The 11,705-nt window shown below is 41.0% G+C and overlaps 1 protein-coding gene across 1 annotated transcript; it reads right to left on the bottom strand.

Moving 5' to 3' along the window:
- Positions 1-1,168: 1,168 nt before the first annotated feature.
- PIGA (phosphatidylinositol glycan anchor biosynthesis class A) lies at positions 1,169-9,293 on the bottom strand. Its single transcript, XM_057375119.1, has 6 exons — positions 9,210-9,293; positions 8,328-8,986; positions 7,652-7,784; positions 6,397-6,529; positions 4,995-5,201; positions 1,169-3,360 (listed from the first exon to the last, which is right to left on the bottom strand). Exons 1-6 carry the CDS (start codon positions 9,248-9,250, stop codon positions 3,097-3,099), a joined length of 1,437 nt encoding a protein of 478 aa, XP_057231102.1. The 5' UTR covers positions 9,251-9,293; the 3' UTR covers positions 1,169-3,096.
- Positions 9,294-11,705: the final 2,412 nt, after the last annotated feature.

An 11,705-nucleotide genomic window follows, 5' to 3' on the forward strand; every position in this document is an offset into this window, starting at 1 on the left:
TAAATATCCATCTTCTATCCGACTATGTAAATTCTCAAGTAATTAGGGAAAACTGTGGAGGTCAACATACCACTGTGTGCCATGATGCACAGCAAATATCACAAGTTKTTTAATGAGAGCAAATAAACACTAAAAATATCTAAATATTTTAAATTTTGAAAAKTTAAACCATTTTGAGATTGATTATTCTTTTATCTATTTACATAAATTCTGTACTTACTGAAGCARAAAGCACCAGAAAGACTTCTACAATTAATTTTTGAAAGCCTAAGCATATACAAAAAGGGACCAGTGAAGAGAAATAATTATTAGAAAGGGAAAAATATACTTTAAACAGATGCAGAAAAACTTGACCACAAAAAAAAGTGTTTACCTTCTTACAGATTTATCCCCACCCACTAAAGCACAGTCTGAAAGACTAATCTTACRTCCATACTTTACTTGATATTTGTATGGTGCACTGTATCATTTAACCAACAATTTTCAACACCTTAATTCAGTCTCTGCACAGAATGTGTAAAACATTTCTCCTTGTGCCGGGAGATGGAATTTCATTGCAGATTGAGGACGACCTTTTATACAGGGTGGGGTTTGCATGTCCCTTCCTCCTCCCACCCCTCCTCCCAGAGGCTCTGATCAGTGCAAGACATTGCTTAATAAGMATCACTCTCGCTTTGGCAACAGTTCCCTGGGATTTCACGAGGATCAAATGTTACCTACAAGCACAATTGAAACATTTAATTTTTTTAAATAGTTATTTTATTAATTTCTTACTACACTGATTAGCTCAGTTAATTTTTTTTTGTTTTTAGTATTCTGATTATTTAACTTTTTTGTGTTACCCACTGATGTTTTATAAAACCATAAAAGGTTCAGTGACATCACACTTCACTGCACAATGCCAGTGAGYGAATCATTCCCAGAGAGCTCTGCATAATACAAGTGGTATTATTTGAGAAACCAGCTATGGGCTAAGTTTGTACGGGAGCTTGTACAGAATGGTTTTTTTTAATAATTTTTCTCATAAGAACTCCAAGAACCAGTAATGGAAAGCAGCATCATGCTGTGTATTTCTGTATTTTCTAATTACATGTTCCCACATACTAAAGAAATGTATTCATTCTTTGGACAAAGGTAAATAAACTTCTAGATAAACTTTACATTGGTCTTGTAAACAAAACCATAACAAGGTTTTATTATGTTATTCATAAGTACACCATGTTCCACAAAAGAAAAAAATATTTTGAATAGATACACACAATCCTTTTGATTTGTGGTTGTAGATGTTGCAGGAAACCAAATAGAACAAATAAAATATTATTAAAAATACATATATATATATATTTCCCTGGAGTGACAATCAGTATTTTCAAAAGGTTGTTAGAAATGTGAATGCTTGAATTAAAATAAAAAAGAATAACTTAGAAAAGTAAAATATTAGCTTAATTCCACCCATTTATCCTTAATCCTTGTGGCACCATTTTAGATGAYGTTCACTTTTAATGCAGAGTTTCAAAAACTCAAATTGTAATATTATATGCTGTATGTTACTTATCAAAGACTAAAAATTCTAGTAGRAGAAAATAGACTTTATATATGGCAATTAATTGACATTATCTTTCTGGGTTCCATGAAAATAYGTTCAGTAAAATTATAAAATGCTTAATGTGTAATTACATCTCTACCCAAACAAGATGAATTTGGCAGAAGAAGTGTGTTATYTAATACTACCCTTGAAGGGTTTTCATATTGCACAGTTTTAATWTTAATACAGTGCTCAACAGCACTCAATACTCCTGTCATAAAATAGTAAGCTTGTCATTAGTGATGCCTGAAAAATAAATTAACCCAGTGCCTCAGACAAGGGGCAATTTTAGAGGTGACTGACACAAATGAAATTAATGCCTCCTCTCACACACTGGTACAATGCTGTGCCYTTGCCCCATGTATGCATCATCCAGGACTCAGGAATCCCCACAGATGCTCCTCTCTCTCTGTCTTTCCATGAAAAGCACAGCCATTGGTTATTTCCACTTTAGGGATACCTTCCCCAGATTTCCCTTACACAACCTGCCAGACAGTGTCTCTGATGGGGACGAGGTGAAATCATTCACACTGWACACTGTCCCTCCCAGGGATGGACTGAAATGCCACTTTGGTCATAAGTAAGGGAAAAGAGAAAGAGAAATGGGGGAGAAAAGGGATGGGCAGGTGGGAGGTGGGAGAGAGCAATAAGCACAAGTGTGCTTGTTAAGCCCTTCACAGATTGTGCTCTCTCACACACACGTGTTAATTCACACTTTGGCACAGTCTGCTGGAAGTTTTCAGGCCTGAGATGTTTCTGAAGGCTGTATTATCTCTAAAGAATACTATTTCTTCACCTATGTACTGAAAAACAAAAACAAAAACCACTATAAGCTTTATATCACTTCCACACATGTAAAGTGAACAGGACAAATTTAGCACCTCTGAAAATATCAGAAAATCATWATGAAATTTTGTTTTATCAACAAGATGAGCAACTCTGACTAGGGAAGAACTTCAAAACAATAATGCTGTGCAGGAAAAACACTGCCACCGGGCACAACTGCTAGAACTAAGTCTCTGAAATTTACATGGCAATGGACTTATTACTAATTTCAAGTGCCATTTTCATCTTATGAAAAAAAAAAGGTGTATTTTGTTGGGCTTTTAATTATTTTGAGATAAAATCTTAAAATGACAATCACAGTAAATATAAGGGATTAGCAGGGACTACTGTAAGCTACTATTTTTGTGTTTTGCTTTCTCAAATACTGTAGTCCCTTTCTGCAATGTTCAAGTTATCAAGAAAAATCTTGTATTTTTGTTTCCAAGGCTTCTGACACGTATAAAAACCCATGTTCTCCTCTCAGTTTTAAGTGCAAAAGAGATGCTTATAAATTTGCATGAATTCGAAACTGAACTAAAAACATACTAAATTGAGGTAGCACAGTGAATTAAGTTTCTTTCCAAGAAGTTCAGAAAGAAACTCAAGAATTTTAACAGTAATGTCTCTGTCAGCAAGCATTAAAACCTTTAGTGACTGATGTGTCCTTTCCTCTCCACTTGAGCAATTTAGGAGTTTGGAAGTTCTTCTTTAACTCTTCCTTTTTTCCCACAAAAATACTGTTTAGTCCAAGCACCCTTAGGTCCTGTAGCATCTATTGCAACATCAATAATGGAATCTGGAGTCATCCACCTCAGAAACGCCAAGAGAAGGAAGTTCAGAACAGCAAGAAAAGCAAAAATACACCCAGTCACTGGGCCACAGTGAGTCATTAGTCTGTCAAGTCGCTCATTCATTGGTAAAACCACTTCATCTGCAACTCTGTCATACACCTAAACAGAGAGGAGACAGAAAGGAAGATCTTAAAAACACATTGCTTCTACCTCAAAAATCGGGCAGTACTTTGCCATCAGTATGCAAAATAAATTATCTGTTCTTAGCTACCAGATGGGACAAATATTACCCCCCAAAAAGCTTTGAAGATTTTAAGTGCTGATTTATGAGTCCTGTTTTAGGTATTTCATTCATTTATTTAAGGAGAAATATGAAACATTCTCTTTTTTATAAACTTCAAGAGTATTTCATTAACTAGGAAGGCTGAATAATTTGTCTCTCATGTGACATTATACAGAAAGGGTTGTGGGTTTTAATTAATTGAATAGGTTCTAATCTCMAATTCACATTAGTCATAGCAAGAGTTTGAACATGCAATTACTAGATTTTAACACAAAGACGGATAAACTCACAGGTGATCTTGGCAATATTCCAAATGTCTGTATTTCAGCAATGAAACAAATCATAATCGTGATTTTTGTTTAAAGAAACGCTAGTTCAATTATTGCATAAAGCAAATAYGTGCTGCTATGACTTATTATACATGTCAACCACAGCCAACCACAAACCCACTACAAACCACTCCAAAAATGCTTGAAAGACACAGTTTTTGCTTTGAGAATGTTACAGACTTCATCCTACTTGACAATGTGCTAGCCAGCAACTGTCTTCTGTACAACRTAAGACCTATGCATACTTCTACCAATTTTATGAGCATTTTCCTTCATGGAGCACTGGTGGATTTTTTTAAGAAAGGGCTTTCTGAATAAAGGAAACTCAAATCTGGGCTAACGCAAATCAAGACTTTGCAATTCAAATGGCTGCTTTCATTGAAGGATACTGTTTGCATACAAAATTATAAAATGAATGGTACTGACGGCACTTGAAAATAATAAAATAAACTGGTTGTACATGGCACTTYGACGAGGCTTACAAGAGATATATAAATGAGTGCACCACAATGTAAGTAAAAGACATGGGGTTCAGCTACTCTCTCCTTCCTGAAAGATAGGAAGTAAAGTCAGGGATGATACATTTCCAGAGGTGTTTGTAACATCACTGCAGGCAACATTCTTCACTAAAGGCAGTTTTTATACTGAAGCGAACTTCTAATTCTGAAGCACAATTTGAAAACTATGAAAATTAATTTTCATTACAACCACAGCTTATGTAAACTCAGCTGTGTTCAGCCTTCCAGCACTAAACTACCTCTCACAATTTTAAACCACTTGTTAGCACGTGGCAAAGCTTTGTCATGAACTGCCTTTACCTGGTCATACACCTTATGCAGCACATTTTTCAATTATGCCAGAAAACCTACTTTGTGTGAAGATTTGAATAAATAAATGAGTAGAAATCTAACTAAAGATCTAGGCTTTTCTTCACAWTATTTACCAGCAGTTATGGCATGTAAGAAAATAAAAATAGAAAAAAAAAAAACCCCACCTATCTGGGGATGTACTTGGGGAAAACAAAAAGCATTTTCTGAATGTTTTAACCATAAATGTTTGACAGAGAATATGCTGAAAAAATACACTGGAAGAATGCACAGAGTGTACATAGTAATATTTCAAAGCAACAGTTGTTTCAGAAATGCATTTTCAGAAAATTTAAAAGCAGTGATTATACATACTTTCTCAGTTCTCTCTGCTACGTTCCTCCACGTATAAAATGTCTTTACTTYGTTATGAACAGTTTCTGGAGATGGAAGAGTTCCTGATCTGAGCTTGGCAATAGCTTTTTCTATTCCATCACACAAGGATTTCACAGAAGGTTCACATAAAATAATAAGATTTTCTGGAAGTACCTCTGGAATCCCACCGACTCTTGTGCTCACCACCTTTGAAAGAAACACAAGAAACAGCACATATGCGACATTAACAAATGAAACGGCGAGATGACAATTCTATTATATTGTTTAGATGTAACAATTTAAAAGAACAGGAAAATATACTTTGGGAACCTGACCTATACATGGATGAAGACCCAGAGAAGCCAGAGCATAGTAGATTACCTTTAACATTGCACAGAATGATCCTTTGGTGCAATGATAAAACMGAAGACTTGATCTAACGAGTGGTTACAAAACACCTTTCCTGAAGGTGTTTGCCACAGTACACAACTAAACCCGTGTAACCAGATTTTGGACTTTTCCTCCAAAGTATCTCATAAAAACTGTTACCTCTATTTGGAGAAGATAATTTTACCACATACTTAACTTTCAGTTTCCTAGGCTACTGAACACTTGCAAAAATTTATTTAGCAGTTCAGTAATTTTAATCTGAATTATTATTTTTAAAGGGAAATCAGAAATTACTAAGACTCACATTGTGCAATCATCCCTAAACATTGGGCAATAAGAAACTGCACAACTTCCTCACTTCTAGAGAAGAAAAGAGATGACAGGGGAGTAACTACAACTGAGTAACTGTGGTCAAAGGGTACTGAAGTRAAGAAAAAACTGAAGTCACATTTTCTATACTTACTGTAAATTAGGCATTCTTATCAGTCTGTCTTTTTAATAAGGTTTCTTTATATTTAAATGTGAAATTCTAAGTTCTTTATGGCTGTTGATTCAACTTCTTTTGGAGTTGTCAATGTGGGCTGTAAATGAGTCARAAAGGGCCTTTACTGTTTTCTCTCCAACTCTTATCTTGAATCCCTACTAATAGTAAGGCAATTTTTCTACAGCTTCTTTCAAAGTACTGTCAAAGTAAACCTTTGTGAACACCAGCTACTCCAAAACTCTGTAAAGATGTACATACAAATCAGTGCTTTGGAGACACTCTGGCTAGTTCAGACAACTGAGTTCAGAATACATATTATTCCCAATTCTGCACAAAAATTCTTCTCAGAGCTTAAAACAGTTTCAGTTAACCCTTCTGTCTCAGCTGATCTGTAAATGCGGATAATATTTGCTTACCTCCATGAAGACAGAGCCTCAGATGAAATAAAATGTTACAAGCACATATTATTTAATTATGAAATTTGTTTAAAATGGATACATGCTGTCTAGATATTGAGATTTTTTTTACCTGTAAGCCACAGCTTGCTGCTTCCACAATAGCCATACAAAAGGCCTCAGTGAGGGAAGTATTGAGAAAAATGTGCCCCTGGACCAGGACATTTCTAACATCCTGGTGTTCCAAGCCTCCTAGAAGACGCACCCTGTATACAAGAGGAAAAAGAAAAAAAAAGAAGCCAGAAATAAACACTAGATTTGGATCATAATAATGCTGTATAGTGTTACACATATTCTGAATATAAACACTAGATTTGGATCATAATAATGCTGTATAGCGTTACACATATTCTGAAAAAGGTGGCAACGGTTCACACTTACATGGTGAGAGAAATACAGGCACCATGGTCTAGTTTTCTCTAAATTTTTATAGCAAAATTTACTTCAGAAAYAGAAGATTCTGCTTTTTTATGGTCACACTGAAAGAAACTTCTGGAAATAATGTTGGTGGGACAAGTTGCTGTTTTAATGACAATTGCCTCCAGAACTGAGCTTTCTAGTTCTGCAAGAAAAAAATGACTTAATTCAGTTAATAATTAAATTTGTCAAATGCATTACCTGAACTTTCAGTGTGAGGTCTGATCAATCTGACAAGGGAAAAACTTTKTAAGATACAATGATCAGGACCTATCATTTTGAAAAGATAGTGGAAAATARTAAAGGGCAAAATGAGAATGACACTGTAATTTTAATTGGGGGAATCACTGACTCAAGTACAAAACAGGCTACAAAAAACCTAGAAAAGAAAATGAAAAATTAAGAACCTGAAACTGTTCTTGATCAAGAAAACCCCAGAGAAAYACATAAATGCATATGTACCATGGCAACATTCTGGTAACATGGTAGCACCAGGGAACATGTTTGTAGTGCCACAATAACACACACGAGATAAGCCCTATGCTTAAGGGTTTCATACTGAAATAATAAAATAAATTAGCAATCATCATCACATACAGTGGCACAAATGAGCTGTTAATGCCTGATGCCATATGTGATCCAAGCATAACAGTTGCAGAGAGGACTATAATAAATTTATACCTAAGTCAGCTTTTCTATGACTTGAGTGAARGCTCATTCAGGGCCTGCTCACAGAAACAAGAATTCACTGGCAGGATCACAGTCCAGCTCTCAAAGTCTTCAGTGTCTGATTTATCTGCCTTGCCTTTAGGCCTCCAGCCTCAAGTTATGGGGTTTATCTGGGGGAGGGAGGCAGACAATTCCCCCACTCTGAAGTACCTTGAAGGGTCATAGACATTGACAGAACAAACCTGTCATGTAGCTGGTATCTTTCCCGGACTTCCTCCAGTATGATTCGTTTTGGCCCTTCTCCTCCAACTATGAAATGCAACTCCGGATGTTTCTGACAGAGCTCAGGAATTATACCACTAAGCAAATCAATACCTAAGAGYAGAAAATTTAGGGGAAGGCATTACTGCATTTGTTTTCAGAAATTCTTATGATGTAGCCCACTTCTACATGTCTATTCAAGAGCAGATAAAAAAAAAAAAGTCTCTGGAAGACAGTTTAACTACTGTACATAAAATTATGAAAAAAAGCAACTTGTGATCTCTCAGGAGATAAATATGGAAAAAAAATTGCTGTCACTTGATTAAATAAAACACAACCAAAGCATCTTTAACAGAATATATGGCTTAGRCTCTAAACCTTGTCCAACAAAAGCCAAACCTTCCATTTTACAAATTACAGTTTTCAGTGTSTTCAGTATKACAAAGGAAACACACCTCTGAACCCAACATGTGCAAAAAGAAATGTACATTTCTTCTTCTTGAGTGCACATACACAAAAGCTCAGAACAGCCACCTCACCACTCCCACTGAAAATTCCATCCATACCACTGATACAGCCTAAGTGATAGGCTGAAACCCAAGACCTTTCTAAAGAAAGAAAATAACCAAAACAAGATCACATTTGATCGCCCATTACCTTTTCTGTAAACAAGTCTGCTGACAACAACAATTGTTACTGTACTGTCATCCCTCCTCGACGGGTCTGGAGTGAAGTCGGTGGGATCGACAGCGTTGGGGATGACAGACACTATCCGCGGGTCCAGGGCTGCTCGCAACACCGTGTTCTCCTTACTCGTGTAGGAGACGCAGATGATGTGGTTGGTGTCGCACAGGGACACTGTCAGCAGCTTGTTGGTCAGTACCGAGCTGACATCGGCGAACCCAAAGAGGGAGTGGTCAGTGAACACCGTCCGCAGCCCCATGGTYTTGGCGTGGAACAGGGCGTCGTGGGCCATGGCGGAGAAGGAGCTGTGGGCGTGCACGATGGTCACCCGCTCCCGCACGAAGATGCACCTGAGCAAGGGCAGGCTGTGGAAGAGCGTCGTGGCCGTGGACTGGTTGTACATCACCTTCAGGGGCAGGTAGTAGACTTTCAGCCCGCTAGTGAGGTAGCGGACGCCCTTGCGGTGACCGTAGGCGTGGGTGACCACCAGGACCTTGTGGCCGCGTTCGATGAGGCACTGTGACAGCTGATACACGTGGCTCTCCACGCCCCCCAKGTTGGGGTAGAAGAAGTCCGACACCATGCACACGCAGTGCGCCGCCGGGCCTCCGCCCGCCATCCCGGGCCCGTTCCTGCCGGAGGAAGGAACCACAAGGCGCCATCACTCGCCGGCGGCCGCCCGCGACGACCCCCAGCCCCCTCAGTGTGGGCGGCGCCGCCGGGCCCGACCATGCCTCCCGCGCAGGCCCCAGGCAGATAGGGGCGGCGCCGCGGCTCCTTGAAGAGTCCGATCACCCCGGCGGCCGCCCCGGGGGAGCGGGGGTGGCGGTGAGGGTGGGGGGACCGTGCACGTACCTGCCGGTGGCCGGCGCTCCCTGCGCGCTGCCCGGCGCCATGTCCCCATTTCCCGGTCACCGCGGCAACCACGCCCGCCCGCGGCTGCGCCGCAGCCAATCACCGCGCGGCCACGCGTCACGCGGGAAAAGGAGAGCCAATCGCTGCGCGGGGCGGGCGGCACGAGAGGGTCCGGCCTCAGCCTCGCCCCCGTGACCCCGCCCCCCTCCCGGCCCCGCCCCATCCCTCACACCGGGATCCCGCCCCATCCCTCACACCGGGATCCCGTCCCATCCCTCACACCGGGATCCCGCCCCATCCCTCACACCGGGATCCCGCCCCATCCCTCACATCGGGATCCCGCCCCATCCTTCACGTCGGGATCCCGCCCCATCCCTCACACCGGGATCCCGCCCATCCCTCACACCGGGATCCCGCCCCATCCCTCACATCGGGATCCCGCCCCATCCCTCACATCGGGATCCCGCCCCATCCCTCACACCGGGATCCCGCCCCATTCCCGGCCCCGCCCATCCCTCACACCGGGATCCGCCCCATCCCTCACACCGGGATCCCGCCCCGCTCCCGGCACCCGGCACCGAGCAGACCTTGCTAATGCAGTAGCGATGTCCTTGCTGTGGCGCAAAGCCTGTCCCGGACGGTTGTTGTCAAAAAAGTGTGGTCCGGAGCTGTGGAAAAAATTGACTTCAATGCCCTATAGGGATGGGATTGCCTGAAAACCCCAAAGGCTTTGCCCTGCCCACAGTGGAGAAGCTCTTCTGATGTGTTTAGCTCAGTTACAGCTGGARCTCMCAAAATGTTCTAGACTCTTCTGCCACAAATGCTGAAAGCTTGCTGCTCTAAATGAAAATAAATAAATAAAACGTTTTTATAGCCAGTCCAAGAGCTGAAACACAGGGAAAGGAGCTGAGTTGGCATCACTTGGCTGTGTGTTCTTGGTCTTCTCAAGGAGCATTAACATCAGCCTTTTTTGCTGCTCCAACCCTGTTCTGACTGCTGCTGGCTGTCAAGAAGGATGTTCACATCTTTCCTGTAAGTTCCCAAAATTATGCTGGGCAGCTCTTTCTTCTTGACCATGTTTCTGACATGAATTTTCTCAGATTGGATTCTGTCATCACTCCTATGCAATGTGTTTGTTGTGAGTGACAGCACAAGCTGACCTAGGCTGGAGTGCTGGCTGGATTCCTGTTAGACTGAAGCTTGGACTAACATGGTTTGGAGGCACTGATCTCAAGAAGGACTAAGGAGAAAATCAGACATTTCACCCTGGGGACTGAGAGATGTGAAAGGGAGAGTTATGTTTAATAAGGAAAACATTGCTCATTGATTGAATTTTTCTCATGTGTTCAAAAAGGCGGGACCAGGATTGGCAAATCTGATTTCATCATCAGGTGCTTCTCTAGCATGGTGCTTCTCTGAATTTCAGGATAGAAGCTGAGTGTGAGGCCAGAAGAGGGGAAACTACTCACCTGCAACGTCAGGATGCAAAAGAAGAAGAGCTTGAGAAGCAAGAAGGCTGTAGGGATCCTAGTTGTCAGAAGAAATTGTAGCCTGAGTGTAAAGCAGTGTCCTTTAATTACATGTAGGAAAAAGCCACCRAAGTAGTACCAGGAAAAGAAGGAATGCAATTGGAGGTTCTCCATTGCAGCACCCCATGATGTGAGCGCTGGTAAATGATGGTGGTGACCTCCCTTGCTGTCACACTGCCCTGAAGAATCAAGTTGCCAAGTCACTCCCATTTTAACTGGAAAACATTGCTAATCATTTTAACTGTTTGAAAAAAAAATGTATTTTTTAGATTAGTTCTTCATGTGTGTTCTCTAGAGGAGTTGTAATTCTTGATATGCAAGCTTAAAAAAAAATCTAATGAGAAATCATCACTGGTAGAGACATAGCAGCCCCTTTCTTTACTTTCCTGGCAGTTGGTCATAGGCTCTGGATATCTTTCTGAAGGAGATCAGGGATGGTGGCCAAGCCTTCAYGCCTTTGGCCTGGCGTGTTGGCTTTGGTGGTCTGGCATCTGTGTTCTTCACTAAATGTGTCTAGTTGAGATTAATGTCACACCTGTCAGTGATCCAGTCAATCCCCCTTCAACAGAAGCCTTTTCCTGTTGTCATGTTTATAGGACCTTGAAAAATTTGTCTACCAAGGAGCCTAGGAAAAACCTTAATAGGAAGGAAAGCAAATGAATCTTTGCCACTGCCAAGAGGGAAAAGGTGCTGCTAAATTTTCTCTCCACATCTGTTTCACAAGGATGGCATAATACATACTTTTCCCTGTGTTTTGGCTGCGGTGTTGTGTTGTTTATTCATAAAATTGTCACATATCTTGGGCATATCCASAGTCTACCCTGCACTTATCTGAGGTGAAGCTGATATTGAAGGGACCAACAGCTGAAGAAAGAATCAMATTTTCTTACTTTCTAAATCCTGCACTCAAGATATTCACTCCCTCACTTGAAGCACATACAAGGTCACTGTGAAACTGTAGGATAAA

The sequence above is a fragment of the Malurus melanocephalus genome, unplaced genomic scaffold (genome assembly GCF_030028575.1).
Source record: "Malurus melanocephalus ecotype Western Australia unplaced genomic scaffold, MMel_1.1 scaffold_239, whole genome shotgun sequence".
Lineage (NCBI taxonomy): Eukaryota > Metazoa > Chordata > Aves > Passeriformes > Maluridae > Malurus > Malurus melanocephalus.